The sequence below is a fragment of the Chelon labrosus genome (genome assembly GCF_963514085.1).
Source record: "Chelon labrosus genome assembly, chromosome: 15".
NCBI lineage: Eukaryota > Metazoa > Chordata > Actinopteri > Mugiliformes > Mugilidae > Chelon > Chelon labrosus.
In genome coordinates, this window is record NC_140348.1 from 11,287,965 (window position 1) to 11,306,944 (window position 18,980).

An 18,980-nucleotide genomic window follows, 5' to 3' on the forward strand; every position below is an offset into this window, starting at 1 on the left:
GAGACAGGGCGGGAGGAGGAGGCCAGCTGGGTCACTACAGATTCTTTGCTTTGCGAGGCGGCGACCGAAGGCAAGGCTGTGGCTGAGGTTGAAATAGGTAGTGTAACAGGTTGAGACAGGCTGGGGGCAGCAGAGGAGGGTACTGGGGTGAGGTTGGTCGGTGTGGTTGCAGGTTTGAGGGGGGCAGCAGCGTGACAGGACAGTTCAGAAGCAGATCCAGATAATGTGAAAGAGGACGCGATTGGATCCGCTTGTGAAACATGTGGAGCGGGGGAGGCTGGGACAGACGTAGGAGAAGCTGGGACAGGTGTAGCCGAAGACGGAATGGGTGGTGGGGAGTAAGGAGCAGGTGAGGTAGGTAAAGGTGAAGTGATCAGGGGGATTGGGGAGGACATGCGGGGTGAGAAAGGGAAAGCAGGGGATTGATAAGGGTCAGCATGAGGGCACTGAGAAATGGGGCACGGGGGAAGAGAGGAGAGGGAGTTGACCTGTGGCTTTTCAAATGACGCTAAAGGTGCCAAGTCTTTGAGCAAAATGGAGGACTCGTAACTCGGGGAGCGGCGCAGAGGAAAGCGGTGGCAGTTAAGTGCTGTAGTAGGTGTTAAGGGAGTGGGTGGAGGTGTTCGTGTTGTATAGAGGGGTGTTTGTAAGATAAAAGCTGCTTCAGTGCCTCTGGGCATTAAGGGGATAATCACGCAAACTACAGAAAAGGGAAAAGGGAAAAGGAAAAAGGAGTCATGCAGAAGAGATAAAAGAAAAAAGGACAAAACACACAAACAACATAAAGTGAGACATGCTTGCAAAACAAGATAATGAATGAATAATGTAGATGAATAATGAGTGGGCACATGGAGGTATAAGCAACACATGACTCTTAATTTGTTAAGAGTTGTTATGTGTTTTTACCAGCAGCAGATACTGCTGTGGGGGTGTGATGGGAGGCAGGAGGAGGAGGAGGAGGAGGAGGAGGAGGAGGAGGAGGAGGAGGCAGTCTGACTTCACAGAGGAAGAGATTCTCTCATCTATCCGAGGAAGGCTCAGAGGAACTGGAGGAGAACTAGGAGAACTAAACTAAATCAACAGAGGAAAGCAAACTCTAAAGGGTTATATCATTCTACTCAAGTCAGATGTATTTAAAGCATTATGTAGTATGCAGCATGCACTTTTACTTCAATAGTTATTGCTCATTTGTGACAACTGGGATACACTGCGGGAATTTGTAGAAAGCTACTATTAACCCCTGAGTGGATCTCAATAAAAATGGTGGTTACCTCAACAGAAGCCAATTCAAATCAGCGAAAGTGTTCATAAAACATTGTTTTAATATAATCTGAATGAAATAAATTGCAAAGTAGAATAATAAACTAGCAAAAAACCTTGTCACCTTTCCCTGTACCGATGGAACAGTAACACCCAGTTGTCCAAACAAAGTCAGAATCTGACTTTAAATCGGCTACTCCACAGATTTGCACTAGGGCGATAACATATATGATCCATGCGTTAGCACAACAAAAAAGGTAGCAGGGAGAGGTAAGAGGTCAGCTAGACAGAGCTAAACTTTACCATCAGCCTGATCCCGGAAAACAGCGTTATCATCGGCAAAACATCTTGTGCCTGAAATGTTACCATAGTCAAATATTGGGCCCTCCAGCAAAGTCACAATATCCATCCGATTGACTTTGGTCAGCACTGCAGTTAAGGCATCCGCTGTGGAAGAAAAGAATCCAAGTGAGTTACATGACAAACACTGAAACAATATTTTTAAATTTGAGCAGTTTTACTAATCACAGCATCTAAACCAGATTGGTGCTTGAGGCTTTGGAGGACAGACTGGAAGAATTTGCCTCATCAAGGTAATAAGCCTTTAGCCTTAAAGCTAGAGAGCAGAAGTTTTGTCTCCTCCTTCTGGCAGTGAGAAATATAGACAAAATTTACCTGGCACAGGCTTTTTTTGTAAAGGCTCTAACGTAACACATTTAAAAAAGAGCAGGGAAATTGAAAAAGAGAAAAAGGCATGAAAAGTAGGATTATCAGTTACAAAAATAGTCTTACTTGTGGCGTTTTTTCCGTCCCGACTGACCCATTTCTTAAGAAGCATGAAGCTCTGTGCTGTCAGAGAGTTGGGGTTCTCTAGTCTGATGTGGTTGATCTCATCCACTGTGAAGTTCATCTCCCGAGCCAGCTCTACGATGGGACACAAATAGCACCACTTACATAAATGTTCATTGCAAACATACAGAGTACAGGTGACGAAATACAATATAAATTTCATAGAAATTAATATCCCGTGGTAAATAAAATGGCTTATAACTTCCACTGTCTCAACACCTTATTTTCATTTCAATGCTTTCCTCTATTTGTCCTTATTAAAGGATCTAGCTCCTCCTTTCAGAGCTACTGAAGAGACTTTGTAAGACATGTAGTTAGCCTGAAGATGGCAGTAATTTACAAGGTCTGAGACTGATAGGACTCAGACAGGGGACTGGGAGAATTAAACAGAGCAATGCAGAATTTGTCTCACCTGTCCAGCTGAGCCCCAGGTGATCTGCAACAATAGCCATGCGCAAGTCTGTTCGCTCACAAGGACTTTGGGGACCTGGGTAGATAGAGGACAGCCATTCATTAATAACATTCACATTCTTCTTCCCCTACACACTAATGTAAGAGAAAAATAAATATGTAATTTTCCTTTTCTGGCCACTTATTATTCAGAATTAACAATATTTATCATGGCTATATTAAAAAGTGTTCACAATGCTAAGCATATTACTGTAATATAGGTTAGTTCAATTATGTCCCCAAGATGGCAAGAAAAGGATATTTTATACTACAGACAATATGGGTAACTTAAATATGTCCATAGAGTAAGTGGTGCTCTGTGACTGTTTGTGATATGTATCCTCTAAGCAGGCAGTAAAAGTCATGAGAACCACACAAAACAAAGCATAACATGACTCTCAGCGACAGACTCATTTGTACGAATCTACAGTGGAAAGGTCTAGGTTAGAATCTAAAATGTCAACATGCGAAGTCGCTCTTGTGTGTTCTTTGCCAACACTAGTTAGTTTAAATGACAATTGAATGAAAAATTCTATGACAACAAACTACCACAATAACTCAGTAACCACCCTGCACAGACAGACAGACAGACCAGGGAGTTGTCAAACAAGGGACTGGTTGTGCCAGTGACCAGTCACTGCTACTGGCATGCTCACTCTATATACAGAAGTTAGACAGGGTTGAAAGAGGGGAACAGAGGAAAGAGAATCTAGCAACATGGACAGTACAGTACACAGTACATCAATGACAAAAAAAGAAATTTAAATGACAGCTACTGTTCTCAAGAGTATATGTAAACACGCCACAGGCATTCCAGTCAATCCAATAAACGATCACAACGATGTCATGCAACTAAAAGTGAGATATAAAAATATATAGATGTATTTTAAACATAGTGTGAAAGTTTTACAAACTAGGCTTGATCTCCGCGATGGGAGGCGTTCGAGACCCTGTGAGTCCCTGACTGCCCTCCTTCCCACCAGTCCGCCTACTCCTCCTGCTCCTTTCACTGCCGGAGGCCCTGTCCGTCGTCGCCACCTTTGCCCTTACGGACGCGGCCCCGGCCTCAGCCCTCGAACCTCTACCAGACCTGGATGAGCGGGAGGGCTGGGAGGGCTGGGAAGGCTGGGAGGCGTCCGACAGAGAGGTGCTCCGGGAGGTGCTGTCTTCCTCCGACTGCTCTGTCTGCGTCTTTTTCTCCTCGTCTGACAGGCGGTCCACCAACTTTAGCGTCTCCCCACTAATGCCTTTAAAGTATTCGATGGTGCGCTTACAAACCTCACTAGGGTTCTCCTTTCTGTCCTGTCTACATGCTCCCTCACTAGTGACATTGCTGACCTGATGCCTGCCCTTCAGAGGAAGCCTTGAGGGCAACTTTATGGCGGCTTTCTCCGTGTTCAATGTTCTCACTGGCTGCGAGGTAACCTGAACTGAAACAAGTGAGCTAGCTGTGGCAGCTGGACTGCTCTTTTTAACATCCTTGATTGGTATCCTAGACCTGGGCTCTACTTTTGCTATGGCTGGCTCTCCTCTTTTCCTGACCTCAACCGTCACTGCTTGTTTGGGCTTCTGTTTGCCTATGGCTGTTCCCTGCGTGTGAAATGACCACCCTGATGCCTTAACTGGAAGTCTTGACTTGGGCTGTTTCACTTCAATTTCTTTAACGGTTTCATTTTTCTGTTGTTCTACCTGACTGCTGTTGTGCACTTCCACTCTCTCTTCAAAATCTCTACAGCACAGCGTCTCTATCCTGCTAGCTTTTTGAAGGGTGGGCTCAGAGGAGGACTGCAAATTAAACACCACACTACCACATTGAATGTAATTGGCCTGAACACTGGATGACTCAAGGTTATTGTTGTTGTTGCAGTTGTCAGAAGGGTAATCTCTTCTTTCTAACCTTGGCTCTGAGTGACTGCTAGACTGGTTCTGTGTACACTGACCCTCTATACTAATGTATTCTGGCACCATCTGACCCTCTGACATATCAGCTTTACAATCGGTGAGATCCCCTGAGTCTTTTTTCACAGTTATAGAGGCCGCGATGCCCATCTTAATAGGAGTGCGTAATTTGGAATCAACCTTAGAGGCTGTGATTGTGCATGAGGAGGCAGTCTCAGCTATGGCTTCACAGGTGGGGGCATCAGTACCAGCATAGCCAGTGTCACTGCCAGGCTGTGCAGGGCTGCATTTTGCCGTAGTTGCTGCTGGTGTTGTTGGTGTAGTGCTGCTGTCTATGGTAGTATCTATAACCTTCCCATCTACTGTGGTCCTCTCCCCTGTTTTTGATTGAGAGGAGAGAACCCCCAGGATCTTGCCCCCTCGCCCCTTTTCCCCTGTTTTAGGGTCAGAGGAATGCTCACCAATCTGAAAAAACTGAAGCCTCTCTTCAACAAAGTCCCTCTTGCTCATGTCAATAGCACCACTGCGGGTCATCTCAAACATCTTCCCTTCGTGGAAAGGGAAGGGGTTAGGCTCACTAGTCGGTGTGCTCTCATCCGTTGGTGTTCGAGCAGGGGTTGTGTCAGGTGTTGTAGCCTGTGATTTGTCCTCCACCGATAAGCCGAAGGGCTTGGGGTCCTCTTCTTTTGTTTTGGACTCAAAAAGCCCTTCATTATCAACCCCTTTTGTGGACCAGGGGTCAAAGTCCAGACCTTTGGTGGCAACAGTTTTAAAGGTGGAATTCAGCTCCTCTTCAAGTTGGTAGCCAAAGTAGTTTTCTCCAAAGCCCTGCCTATCTGGATGCCTTCCTTCAAGGGTATAGTCTTTTTCATCTCCACTGCTTTTTGCTGAGGATGTGCTGGTTTTAGCCTTTCCATTATCCGCCCCTTCCTCACATTTCTCTTCCTCTATCACTTCAAGCTTTGATTGACTAAAAGAGCGGTCATTTGTTTTTCCATCATTGGATAGACTAGATGTTTTAGGGTCCTCACTCAGTCCGTCATCTTCATCCTGAAGGTCATACCCATCTAAAGAGTCTATTTCAGTTGCATCTGTGTCATGGGAGAACTCAGCTGTAGTTGCTATTGAGCAGTCTGTGATGGACTGGTCATTGCCATTTTGTTCAAAGTCAGCATCCTCCCCCTTTACAACACCATTAATCCCAGACTCCTCATCTCCATTTTTGTCAGATGTGTTCTGTTTCGGAGGTTTCTCACCTTCTTCTTTCATTTTAAAGGTGTACTTTTTGATGGGAATGGGATGAAAAACAGACTCATCATCACTAGAGTCGCTGTTATCAGCTCCAGGGGGAATAGGGGATGGAGGCTGGACCCTGATGACTGGCTCAGCTAAGAGATGCCTATCATGCTCCTCTTGGAGATTCACCTCCATCATTTCTGTCTCTGTCTCAGATGATACGCAGCCCCGTTTCCCAGGGTCAGACTGCTCGGCCTCTAAAGGAGGAGGAGGTGGAAATTCTATGTAAGCCACCCTTTTGTCCTTTGACTTCTGTCTTTCTCTGTCCTGTTTTTTACTGTGATTCTCTGGGGAAGCTGGCTTAGATTTTTCCTTTGAGGGCTCTTTGTAGATGAAGGTCTTCCCTTCTTCCTCCTCAGACTCCTCTGGGATAGGGCTTGGCATGCCAGGCATGAAGCCTATCACAGAGTCTGGTGTTCTTGAGGTAAGACTCAAGTCTTCTGAGCTAGGGGTCTCAGGGGTAACAGGACTTTTCCCAGAGCTGTCCATGAAAGTCACTTGTTCAAGAGTGTCATCTTCTGGACTTCCTTGAGGAGATGGAGACTGCTTTTGTTTGACAGTGTAAAATGCACCTCTCGTCTCATGCACAGTCCTACTCTCATGACTTACTATCTTTTTATATGTTCCCATCTGTCCTGAGGCTGTTTCTTTCTCATACTGCTTTCCTACTTGGATGCTGACATATACGGGTAAGGGTTTAATATCTTTGAAACCCTCAGTGACAACTACAGGAGTTACCTGATCCAAATACTCTATTTGGTCACTATCAACACCATTACATACTACACTTGACTGGCTACACTCTGATGAATCAGTAGATTTTCCTACTGATGATCCACGAGTGGACTTGTTGGATTCAGAGCTACTGTGTAACCGATTTCTAGTTAAAGTAGGTATATGAGACCCTACCCTCTCACACGTTTCACCAGAAGCATCGAATTTTAAAGAGGTGGATTTGTAATTTTCGGACAAATTAGACTGCTTTCTTACAGGAATTTGTGATTCCGAGTTTTTTTTTAGACTATCATTGCTATTTGGACTTTCTCGGACAACAAATTCTGTGTAGATGATTTTCTTAGTTTTTTCTTGTCTTTCGGAATCACTATTATTGCTATCCCTCACAGAATCAGAGATTAGTGAATGAGTTAGTTTGGGAGACTGGGGTTTATAGTTCCCATAACCTTGGCTCTCCCAAGTTTTGAATAACTTTTTCTCTTCCTGATCTCTTCCACTGGTCTCATGCTTTGGGGAGAACTTATTTGATTCAGTCTTTCGATTTCCCAAAATGTCTGGTGTTTTTGGATTATTTGAACCATCAAATACCTGATACACAGGTAGCTTACTTTCCTGGAGTTTCCTAATAGGGGGATTTGAATTCTGGCTGCTCTGATGATGTCTTTCTTGCCCTTGAGCCTCTTGCTCAAACTTCAGCCTCACTGCACTTACTTTAGAGGAAGACATCTGAAAATGTTTGGGGCTTTCACCGGGGCTTCCTTGTGATTTACCATCTCCCTGTTTTCTTGCATCTGAATCACTGTACTGTATCAACACTCTCCTTTCTGGACTGCTTGGTAAACTGGCACATTTCCTATCACCAGAGTTGAATCTGTCTCTAAGCCTTTCTCTACTCCACTCTTCCCCACTTCCGGCGTTCCTATAAGAAGACCTCTCTGGACTGCTGTGTGTAGAACTGGGCCCTGATCGCGATTCTCTAAAGTCTGGTCTGCGAGATTTCTTCTCTGGAGATGAGAGCTCATCATTGAGCTGTTCCGTTTTATCACGAAAGAATTGAGAAACCTCACTTAGTTTTTCTTCTGCCTCTTTTACAGTCCTATCCACTCTGTCCTCATACATAAGCTGGTCTCTTTCCTTACTCTGTGTGTCATCTGACACACGCATCCAAACAGATTGCTTTGGGCTACCAGGCTCAGAAGAATACTGCAAAAGTGTCAGTTTGTCAAAGTTATCATCAACATTGGCCATTCGGCCAGATTTGTCAAAGACATTTCTCGATGACCTAAAGACATACTCTGTCCTAGGCCCAGCAGATCTACCCTCACTGTGACTGCTTCTGTCTGGCGAGTGGAAGCGAGACCTATCTCTTAAATATTCTTCTGTGTCAGAATGAGACTGGTCAAATTTCTCTGAGAGTAGCATTTTCTCTGCAAAATTATAAGATTCTCCCCTAAGCTCTGATGATTCATCCTCATTGTACTCTACAGACTGCTGGCTAAGTAGCTTTAGTGTTTTGTAGGAGTCATCTGCCATGAGCTGGGCTGAACTAGGGCGACTGTCCTCCTCCTGTGACATGGGTGTGTTTACTCTAGGGGAGTCGAGGTATACTGGAAGTGACTCCTCAGGCTCCTCATCTTCTTGTCTGTTCCCTGGGTAGTAATACATTTCTTTCTCTGCATGGTTTTTTGTCTCTCTGATGATGACCTCTGTTGGTTCTGCTTTATTGCCTTTTTCAATGTGAACCTCAATTATTCTTTCAACCTTAGGCTTAGAGTTGATGTCCTCAAGGACTCTTTGTGATGTCTCTTCACTGCCAGACTTGTGTTCAAATAGTCCAGCCAGCTCTCTAGAAGGGTCCTTGCCTGACTGAAAAGCTTTCATTATGTCATGTACAGACATAGTTTCTTCACACCTCTCCGATGCTGCTTCTTTGCCAGGTGGTTTGTGGTACACCATCCTGGTGGTGGTAGTGATGTGAGTTTCCTCCTTAACCCTCATCCCTTTTCCCATTGGATCATCATCTGGGCTGACTTTTATTGAATAACATTTATTATGGTCTGGAGTTGATGGAGTCGGATTCTGATGGCCTTTAGAATCTGAATCAATATATCTAACAGGATGCACATCCTCCATTGCAGACTGTTTGTTATCCTCTGGGGACTCATAGCTCCTAATAACATGGACAACCTCAGTCCTAGTCTCAGTGATCACTGGTGGAACTGGGATATCCTGAAAAAGTGCCTTAGGACCCATGCCTTCTGCACTTTGAGGGGCAGAAGGTGTCCTTTCACTTCTGGTCTCAAAACCACTGTCTGATAGAGGACTTTTATCCTGCTCGTGTGAGATATCATCAGGGGACTCTAGCACAGTATCTGCTCCAAAAAGTGAATCTGCCACTTTACTGATCTCTCTGTCTGAAGGTGAAGACCGCATGTTTGTAGGAGGCATTTTGAGCTTATGCTCCTGAACTGCAATAGTGGGTTTCAGGACACGTTTCTGCTTTTCTTTGCCCTCGCCTTCTCTTTTGCCCTCATCTGCTTTAAGCTTTGTGTCATGCATTTTGGAGAAAGAGCTGTTACCCACATCATTGGCCAGGTAGTCAACAACTTTGGAGAGATTGAAATCTCTGTCAGGTATTGTTTTTGATTTGGTTTGAGGAACCACCGTTTCATATCTTGGTGGATAGCTCCATTTGCTTGGCGGTTGCTCAACTTGTACTTTTGAGAAGTGTATGTCATCCAGTGAACCCCTTGACAGGGAAACCCTACCATCCTTCACAGCATCTTTGGTGAGGATTTCACTCACTTTTACCAAGTCTTGTTTTACTTTCTCAACGATCCGATATGGCTCCTCATCCTCAATCTTAGCCTCTTTCGGAGAATCGGACTGAAATCCTTTATTTGCTGTGGAATTTGGGTCTGTCTGCAAAATGGCTGACATTCGTATCAAGTCCTCCTTCATTTCAGCTACATCCTTCAGAATTTCTTGGCTGGATGACATTGGTGATGTGGTGTTTGATTTGAGGCCAGCAGAAAAGGGGGATTTTATAGGTGAAAGAGTTCTGGCAAAGGAAGACTGCAATTGAGGATTCACCTCAGCAGGTACAGTCTTCCTTGGGGACAGAAGAGCAGCAGCTGACTTTGACACCTCAGGTAACTTTTTAAACTGGGGTTCTGGGATCACATTAATAACAGAGTACACAGGGACAGTCATTGTACTGGAAGTTACAGCTGTGGTGGCATTAGGAGGGGACCTTAGAGAGGCATAAAGGGAACTTGAAGCTGAGGATCTAATGGACTGATATGACGAGGATGCAGAAGAGGACATTGACTTCAATGTGCCATAACCTGCAGAGCAAGAATTGAATGTTTTTTCAACCTCATCAAAGGCTGCATTGACACTTGTAGTTGCAGCGTTGGTTGTTGCTTGTATTCTCTCTTGCAAACTGCTGGTGAGAAGAGATGTTGGGGATGAAGAGCGGTACTGTGTGGGTGACACAGTTCCATTGATCAGAGCTGCAGCACTTGGAGAGGAGTTGGATTTTAGAGGTGATGAAAGAGTAGAGAACAGGTTTCTTGCAGGCCCAGTGACATCTGAGGCAAAGGACCGCATAGAGGAGAGACCAGGGACAGTTTTTATAGGTGAGGAGGAAGTTGCTGTGCCACTAGAACCTCCCACAATGGTCTTGTATGGCAGAGGTGAACTGAACATATTCAGAGATGATTTGGGAGAAGTTGGTGGGGTCACACCCATGGATGTTCTCTCAAGAAATGTATTTCCTCCACCAGAAGCAGTTATAGGGGATGTCCTAGCTGACAATGCCGCCAATCCTTTCATAGATATAGGGTCTGGGGCACTTTTCCCTGGTGAAGCCAGGGGACTGGGGGTGACCTGGATAGGGTACTGAGCTTGGTGGACTACAGTTTTTATAGGAGAGGAGATGGTTCTGTAAGATCGAATGGGAGAAGCCATGTCACTAACTGACTTTACAGAAGAGGCAGGTGATCCAGGGATATTGGTCTTGATGGGAGAGACAGAGTTGATGGACCAGACAGATTTTAATGGAGAGGCAGTGGGCGTGTTGGATGACGAACTGGAGAGGGAGCCAAACCCAGACTTGGCTTGGCCAGGGACGGCGACAGGAACAGGCGACCACGCCTGATAAGATCTCGTTGAAAAGACAGGTTTGTGAGGGTAGCTAGAAGACTGTGTTCTCGGCGGGCTTCGATCAGTTGTTTCTTCAATAATAATTCCAACCAAAAGCAATAAGGAAGTCAACATAAAATTTAACAAAAAATAATTTCAAATAAAACATAAAAACCAGAAAGAGAAAGTTGAGTCAGTCAGAAAAAAACATTGTTCAAAATAGCAAGGTCAACTTTTATAAATATACTGTAAGAAAGGCCCATATGACCATATGACAGGTGATGATGGCTAATGACAAAATACACACGATACACAATGGATCTTCGATAAGAACAAAAATGCTTGACATATGGTAGAGGTGACAAAAATGGCATGATAACCAAAAAATACAATTCCATTGACTTTCGATGTGCTTAACCTATTTGCCTTTTTGCAACAGTGCCTTTTACTGTATGTTTAGTTAAAATGTATTCTTTCATTTAGCACATTTTCAATGCCAGATGACCCCACAAGTGTATATCATTTATAAAAAAAATGAAATGTCACCATACTTTTGGTCATGACTTAAAAAAATATATAAGATTGCACTTTACATAAGGTAACAGCAAATCAATTGTTCATGTCTGTCCAGTATGCCCTATAATTTAGGATATATGTCAGCAATTTTAGATTTTATCAACACTCCTCAAATTATACACAAACATATTATGTATTCTTCTTATCAAACCATGTTTTTCATAAAGACTGAGAATGGGCAGGTTTGGATCAATAACATAATAATGCAATAATGCAAGAAAACTGACTCTTGTACAGTGCAGTATATAACGGTTCCACAGAAAGGTAAGCCCTGCTCTAAAATAGTGTCACTGTAGGGGAACTCAAGCTAATGTAAAGTGCAACCTGTTACACATTAATATACACAGCCGCACACTATCATAAAGCCAATAAAAGAGTGAAATGATCCCTAGAAGAATGAGAACGATTCAAAAGAATATTTTTATTCAACATGAATTAAAACACTTTGTTTTTCAAATGAAAATGAACAGACAGACATTGATTCTCAGCGTTTCCACAAATGAAAAATAATATAACGGTTGACAAAGAGAGACATTTTTTTTTTTTCCAACATGGGGTGGGTAAGCAAAGCGTAACACACAGTAAACCATGCAAATGTCTGATGAATGACCGGTGATATAAGAGTATGTGAGTAAATGATTGATGAACACGTTTTGTCAGGTAGATCTCTTTCTATAATATAGATGTCTAGAAAAGAAATATGTACACTAGATAATGGGACCTACAGACACTAAACTGATTGAAATTGCATAAATATCTAAAATCAATTTAAAAAAAATAAAAATGGGACACTCACTCGCTGCTGGGTCGGTCAAATAGCTGTAGCGCTTACGCAAAGCTAAGGAGGCAAAGGTATGACGTCGTTCTGGCTTTTCAGTCTGAAACAAACAAAAAAGAACAAAAGATGCTTTAACATAAAAATATGATGAAGTGCGGGCCTAACCTATCAGATTAATACCGAACTGCACGGATATAGCCTTGTGTTTAGTGAACTGGTACATGCTGTTAGTACTGGATCAGTGAGACACTGCAGGTCTACATTAGTGTCTCAGCTGGAAATGAAAGGTCTGTTTGCCAGAGTCTCCCCACTTGCTGCATGTCTCTGAGTCACTGAAATATAATGACTAGAGGCAATGTCTGTTTTGCCTGTATGGTCTGCTCAAGGACGTGGTAAGCATGAGAGCCATTCAAATTCCAGGAAAGTATAGGTATAGTAACATGCACCGATCAGGCATAACATTATGACCACCTTCCTAAAATTTTAGAGGCACGAGGGAGACCTACACAATATTAGGAAGGCATAACATATGTCCACCTTCCTAATATTGTGTAGGTCTCCCTCGTGCCCCCAAAACAGTTGTGACACATCAGAGAATGGACATGGCCCTTCTGAGGGTGTCCTGTGGTGTCTGGCAACAGAAGGTTGCTAGTGGGGCCCTTTAGGTCTTATGGCTTGAGGGAAGGGGCCTCTGTGGATCAGGCTTGTTCCAGTGCATCCCAGGGATACTTGATCAGTTTGGGATCTAGTGAATTTGGAGGCCAGGTCAACACCTTGTTGTTTTTCATGTTTTTTTAGTTGTTCCTAAACTGTTTTTGTGCGTGTGTCTGTGTCAGGCTGCATCCTGCTGGGGATGGCTGCTGCCATCAAGGAGTGTCATTCCTATTGGGTGGGGGAGCCTGGTCTGGTCTAGGTGGGTGGTACATGTCTAAGTAACATCCACATGAATGGCAGGTCCAAAAGTTTCCAGCAGAACATTGTATTGTCCCAAGATGGTCAATGTTATTTATTTCTGTCAGTGGTCATAATGTTATGCCTATAGATGCATTCCTCTGTTCACAATTAAATTGTGGTGTCAAAATTAAAATAACAGTAATTGAGTCATTTTTAGCATTACAATAATCTAAAATAAATGTTGAGTGAGTGTAAATGCACATAATAATGTGCTCATACATAAGTAAAGCATTAAAGGTTGGCTTAAAGAACATTGTCTAAATATCAGGCCAGTAAATGGAGCGTGTGTGCCTTTGGTTTTGAAGCTACACCTACAGTGATTTGCAAGCCTTTACCAAATTGTCTGCTGAACCTAAACTAGTTGAAATGTAAAGTTATTGTTGGAATACCTCTTCTCCAGATACAGCGTTGATGCTGAATTGGTCCACTAAACTTACAAAGTAAGTTGTCAAACATAAAATTGCCTCAGCCTGTGTTTTAATAGATTCTCCTATAAAGTTTTTGACATGCAGCTGTTAGTATTCTTGTTAGATACAAACCAAGGAGAGGGGTGGAAAACAAGGGAAACCCCAAATACAACAAAACAACGGCTACGTGGACAGATGGTGAGAGTTAGGGTTAGATTTTTATCTGATGACAGATACCAAAGTCCCTATGGGTTATAAGTAAGGATGGATTCCTGTTGAACGTGTATGGGAAGGAAGGTAGAGATGTAAAACAAGCCGAGATGTGGCACAGGAATTGGCTCCACTGGACTTTGGATGGAGACAACAATAAATTAATTCTTGCTGATTAAAAACAACTGCCATATCCACTCATGCACTACACGGTGTCACTTCAGCAATGACGTAGCTGTGTAAAAAAAACACATGCGGTCAGAAGCGTCTTCTGGGCGCTGCGCAGACACAAATTATTTGCAACACACACACACACACATATATATATAGCTAGAGCGTCTGGAGGGGAAGCCAACATAAAGGAGGAGGAAGAAGAAGCAGTTCCGTGTGATGATGAAGAATCTGTTTACCTCATCATCAGGATCAGACTCCATATCCTGTGGTATTCCAAGATGCATTGCAGGAGAGGAGAGAGATGACACAATGGAGAGCAGGGAAGTTATAGTGAGCGGGGAAGGTGGAAATAAAACTCAGGGGATGAAAATGGAGCAGCAAAAACAACAAAAAGCTTCAGAAAAAATCTATGGGATTAATCAAAAATAAACAGCAAAATAACAAAAGCAAAATAGTTACAGTTTCTTGTGATCAATCAACACCACAACAAACAAACAAATGAGAAATATATATATATATTTTTTTTTTTGCATAGATCATATGTACCCACGGTGAGCCAGGCAAGAGGACAAAAGCACAATGTGCATGTGTGGCTGCATGTGTACGTTGTGGGGTCTTATGACTGGCACAGGCTTTAACATTAATAAAAGACACAAGCAGCAGGCAGTCGCTTCTAGACCAAATAAGCCTTTAATGGCTTCTCTCGTTGTCGCCTCCCGTCTTTCAACTTCATTTACATGTGGGTGACATGGTATGGCCAAAAATGGTGACCTGTTCAAACAAGGTGAGCCTACCTTCTTGTGGGTTGGCAGTGTGATATTCAAATTGCATATGGCAGTCTGTGGAAGGCCTTTTGTGGATTTTGGCTCTCGCAGGAAGGAGAGGCGTCCACATGGCTCCTGGCCCATATCTCTGATCTGTAGAAGACAGGCAAATTAATGACACACAGTATCAGTAGTGAAGAGTGGATGGGATGTTTTAATTCTGCACCTGTGAATTTCAGCAAAAAGGGGATGAAATCATTTTTTCTTCAAGACACCTTAACAATAATGATTACAGTGAATGCAAGCAGACAGCGAAGGTGACACGAAGAACACGTTTCATACCTTCACGTTGAAAGGAAGTCTGTTTTCCTTGAAGGAGTAGAAGTTAAAAACCAACTGCTGCCCACTTTTGGCGAGAGGAGACAGGTTGCCATAGCAATCCACGTGGATAGGCTTTCCCTCGAGAACCTATAAAATTCCATTGATCAAAAATGTAGTATTACACACCGGGGAGATACAACTGATATTGTATTACATGCACTGGGTTTATGTTTTAGTCAGTTTGATCTTTTTTTCAGATTTTAGTCGTGGTTGCATGCCTACAAGAACACAACCCCACCTCAATATCTTTGCTCCGGGCCACTTCCTCAAAGTTCTCCTGCTGCTCGAGGGTCTTGTCCACCTTGTCGTCCGTCATGCAGAAGCAGCGCAGCCGGGCCTCAATGGCGTCGTTCATCTTGGCGAACACCACAAACTTGGCCAGGTACGGCACGCAGATCAGCTCCCGGTATAACTGAGACGCTAGACTCACCGTCTCAGGAATCTGGTGACAGTCTGCGAGCCAGAACCTGAGGAGGATAAAAACACACATACACACACAAAAAAATAAGAACACAGAGTTTTGTATCAATCATTCAACAGGGCCGCAAATCAAACAAGATGTGTTTTCTCTTCAAAGGGTGCACGCAGACACATGACGTCCGAGCAGCAATCGAGTTACAGAGGACCTAAGATTTAATGTCAGGCCGCACTCTCAGCACATGATTCAAATCTAGTTAGGCTGAGAGTTCATGAGTTTGTGTAATGTAACCAAGAAGGTCAGGGCAGCAGCATGCCTCGACAATGTGTTGTTGATGTGGCACAGAGTGAAATCTTTGTTTTATTTTAAAACGGGTCAGAGAAAAAAAAAAAAAAAAAAACTACAGTGAGGTCTCTTTATTAACGCAATAACCGGTGAAGCGACTGTAGAAATCTGCCAATTCAACTTCTAACTGACGGTAATTGGAGCTTTTCTTAAGTGATATATTTTCATATTCCCTGCCAAGCTCTCATGGATCTTTGGTGCTGTACTGTCACTATTTCCTGGCCTACTGTAATGTTTTCTGGCAAAGCTTTAAAGCTTCTTGGGTTTACTCATCGTATCTTGGTGTGTTAACTGACTGGACAAGCTACTAACAATCATTTCCATTGTCATTTAATCTATAATTAAACCAGTTTTCTTCTCAATTTAAAATTTGGTCAATTTAAATTATAGATAAATGTTCTTTTGATTACGTAACTACTGCACCTCTATGAAGGACCAATGTGGACATTATACATATTCACAACAGTGGAGTAAACAGATAAAGAAAGAAAATCTGGTAAATTTCTATTTAGTTTTTTTTTATTTTACTACACCTGGAAATAAATATCTAGAAAAGAAAAGAAATATTTTTAAACATAAGCCACCAAACTGACCAAATTATTATTTTCATTACGGATTAATCAGTCTATATTAATAGTATTATTTAAAAAGAGTGTAAAATGCCTGTCACCAATATTTAGGATTCAAAGTGATATTCAGACAAATTCTCACATCTAAGAAATTGCAATGGCAAAATGTGTTTTTATTAAATAGTTGACTATTGATTACACTGTGTGCCATTAGAAGTCTAAATTTTCAGCAGCAGTGAAATGTTTGGTAAAGAGTCAGGAGAGGATTCTATGTGACATTCAAAATAATGAATTTATTATGAATTTATTATTCCAGCTGGAGTGTACGATATGTATCTCACCTGGCCGACACATTTGTGGTAAAGGAGACACAGTCAGTTACAAAGGACAGTGGAGTGGTTCCTGTGATGTCCTCCCACTGCGCGGGAGACGTCCCTCCTGTATCAAAAAGAGGCCAAAAAATAAAAAAAGAGCTCACAGCCTTTCCAACCCGCACCGTGTTTGAGCTTTCATAACCCTCGTCCTTTAATCTTCCCTCTATCGACCGCTGGTCTTTGACATCAAACTAAACTTGTTGTGGCCACAGCTGTTCAGTTCAGTGACACATGTATTTTAAATGGATTAGCAACTATGTCAGAAATCTAATGATGCAATTACTGTTGAACTATTTCTATTGCATAACTTGGAAATCAAATTAAGTCCCGCAGGGGCAATTCAGATGACGATAATGCAACATTATCGTCATACTATCTTTATCTAGAGGTGTGCTTGCCTGTGATGCTGCAGAGCAGACGCAGGCATGGTGCGGAGTCGCCTCTGTGGCCACTGGGGTGGCCTTCTGCCGATCTAGGTGGGACGGGGATGGTCATAGTGATCGGCTTGTGGAACTTCCTCCTCCTGGGCTCTACAGTGACGATGGGGCTGAAGGTGGCTCTGTTGCCGAGGACCGCCCTCGCCAAGTCATCAGGCACAGGCTGAGCCTAAACAGAAACGGCGAAAGAAAAGATGAAGGCGTAATCTGTCGATCAAACTTTGAAAAATGCTGAGTCAGCCCTTTCCTGAATATTATATCAAATTAAAAGATCCAGGGATGTCAGGCACAATCAAATATTCAACCAAAAAATAGGTCAGCTATAAATAAATAATAGGGTATTTGGAGAAAAATAAAAAAGCCAAGTCATGGAGCAGATTAAATTCAAACTGATGCGAGGTGTCCTACTGTACCTGCAGGCCAACACGGATCCTCTTAGTGAGTGCCCCCTGTGGGAATGAGGCCTGGACCATGGGCACAGTGCTGCTGGACAGCATGCCGCCATCGGGACCCATGTGGTTAGACTCCTGCTTGATCCGTGACACCACAGCAAAATATTGTGGAAAATCTCTGGTGACGATGCGACAAATGCGCTTCTTCTCCAACTCGGCAGGGCTGTCCAGCTCTGGGGCACAAGATATCGATTTGTATATCACAGATGTGACTTTAAGTGACATCTAATAATTGTTTCTCCTTTTCTAATAAAACACTTGGTAATAATGGGATTAAATGTTTGGTACTATAAAGTTTTGACTTATTAGTATAAGTATTACACTCAAAAAGCTGCATGAATAACTGTCCCTTTACCGTCATCCATTCCAGTAAGAAGCTCAGTGAGGTCTTCTGGTCTGGTGTCGAACTGGTGCTCCTTCCACGTGTCGCCATTTTCACTCCTCAGCACAATCAGTTCCCTCTCTTTCCCCCTCATTGAACCAAAATGAGGGATCTCCACAATAACAGGACTGGAAGAGGAAAACAGTTCATTAGCCGTGCTGGAAATCCGAATCCAAAGTTTCTTTCGTCTCCTGGTCCACTAAAAACCTACCCGAGGAACTGAGCCCCAGCTGGCCCGACCTCCACCAGCCGGCTAACCAGCCCCTCTCCCTCCACCATAGGAGGAGGGTAGGCCAGCTTGTGCCTTTTGGCCAGGCGACAGGTGATGCGCGTGGGCGCCGTGCACTTCCTGGGGGGGATGATAATGCGCATGCCATTGTGGCGGCTGCCTCTCATGGAACCACCTCGGGCATCGACCATGAAGCTGACCAAGAACCTGCGAGGCGAAAGCAAATGAGTTCAGAAGAAGAAAAAAAAAAAAAAAGGTCCAAAGAGAAAGAAAGATTGAAACCACGGATACAAGTGAGGAAGACGATTCCCATGCTGTGATCACCGTACACCCAAATAAAGTAAGGGATAGAAAGAAACGAACAAAAACGGAGAAAGGTCAAGAGAGAGGACGATAGAGAGAAGGAAAAATAAGAAGATGCTTTGAGGTCTGAAACTTGGCACCTTCACCTGCCTCCATTTAGAACATTTAACGCTGTCTGAAACTAAACAGGGTGCTAATGAAGTTGCAGAAAGTTTAGTTTCTGAGGCTGAAGGTGAGATCGTCGCCACAGATTCAGTCGCTCTAAAGCAGCATTCAGTGATCAAATATTAAACACCTCCACAAATGTTTCACCAAGATAGGGTTAATGTGACTGCAAAGTGATGTGTCCCTTTGTTTTGGCATTCAATTAATATAGTAAATGAATCAAATATACCAGTAAGAATGAGGTTAGGTGTAGACATACAAAGAAGTGTTATGTTATATATGTGTTCTATATTGTGTCTTGTAAAACCCTGAAAGGTTCTGAAGAAGATTTATTTTTAGTGTGACAGAGACAGAAACATGGCACATCAATAAAAGACTCCCAAACACGTCGACTTCACACGTCTAAAATCTAAGCAGTGCAAATGAA

The 18,980-nt window shown here is 43.1% G+C and overlaps 1 protein-coding gene across 1 annotated transcript in view; it reads right to left on the minus strand.

The window, feature by feature from the left end:
- LOC311500454 (ankyrin-3-like) overlaps positions 1-18,980 on the minus strand; it is an 85,461-nt gene that overhangs the window by 7,619 nt on the left and 58,862 nt on the right. Inside the window, exons 31-44 of the mRNA XM_084561867.1 lie at positions 18,068-18,292; positions 17,830-17,984; positions 17,436-17,647; positions 16,984-17,191; positions 16,553-16,649; positions 15,118-15,346; positions 14,841-14,966; positions 14,529-14,651; positions 13,971-13,997; positions 12,008-12,089; positions 3,474-10,727; positions 2,522-2,596; positions 2,053-2,184; positions 1,564-1,707 (exon numbers count right to left, since the gene is read on the minus strand). Coding sequence (XP_084417993.1) covers positions 1,564-1,707; positions 2,053-2,184; positions 2,522-2,596; positions 3,474-10,727; positions 12,008-12,089; positions 13,971-13,997; positions 14,529-14,651; positions 14,841-14,966; positions 15,118-15,346; positions 16,553-16,649; positions 16,984-17,191; positions 17,436-17,647; positions 17,830-17,984; positions 18,068-18,292 — 9,089 coding nt within the window. The remainder of the gene's footprint in view (positions 1-1,563; positions 1,708-2,052; positions 2,185-2,521; positions 2,597-3,473; positions 10,728-12,007; positions 12,090-13,970; positions 13,998-14,528; positions 14,652-14,840; positions 14,967-15,117; positions 15,347-16,552; positions 16,650-16,983; positions 17,192-17,435; positions 17,648-17,829; positions 17,985-18,067; positions 18,293-18,980) is intronic.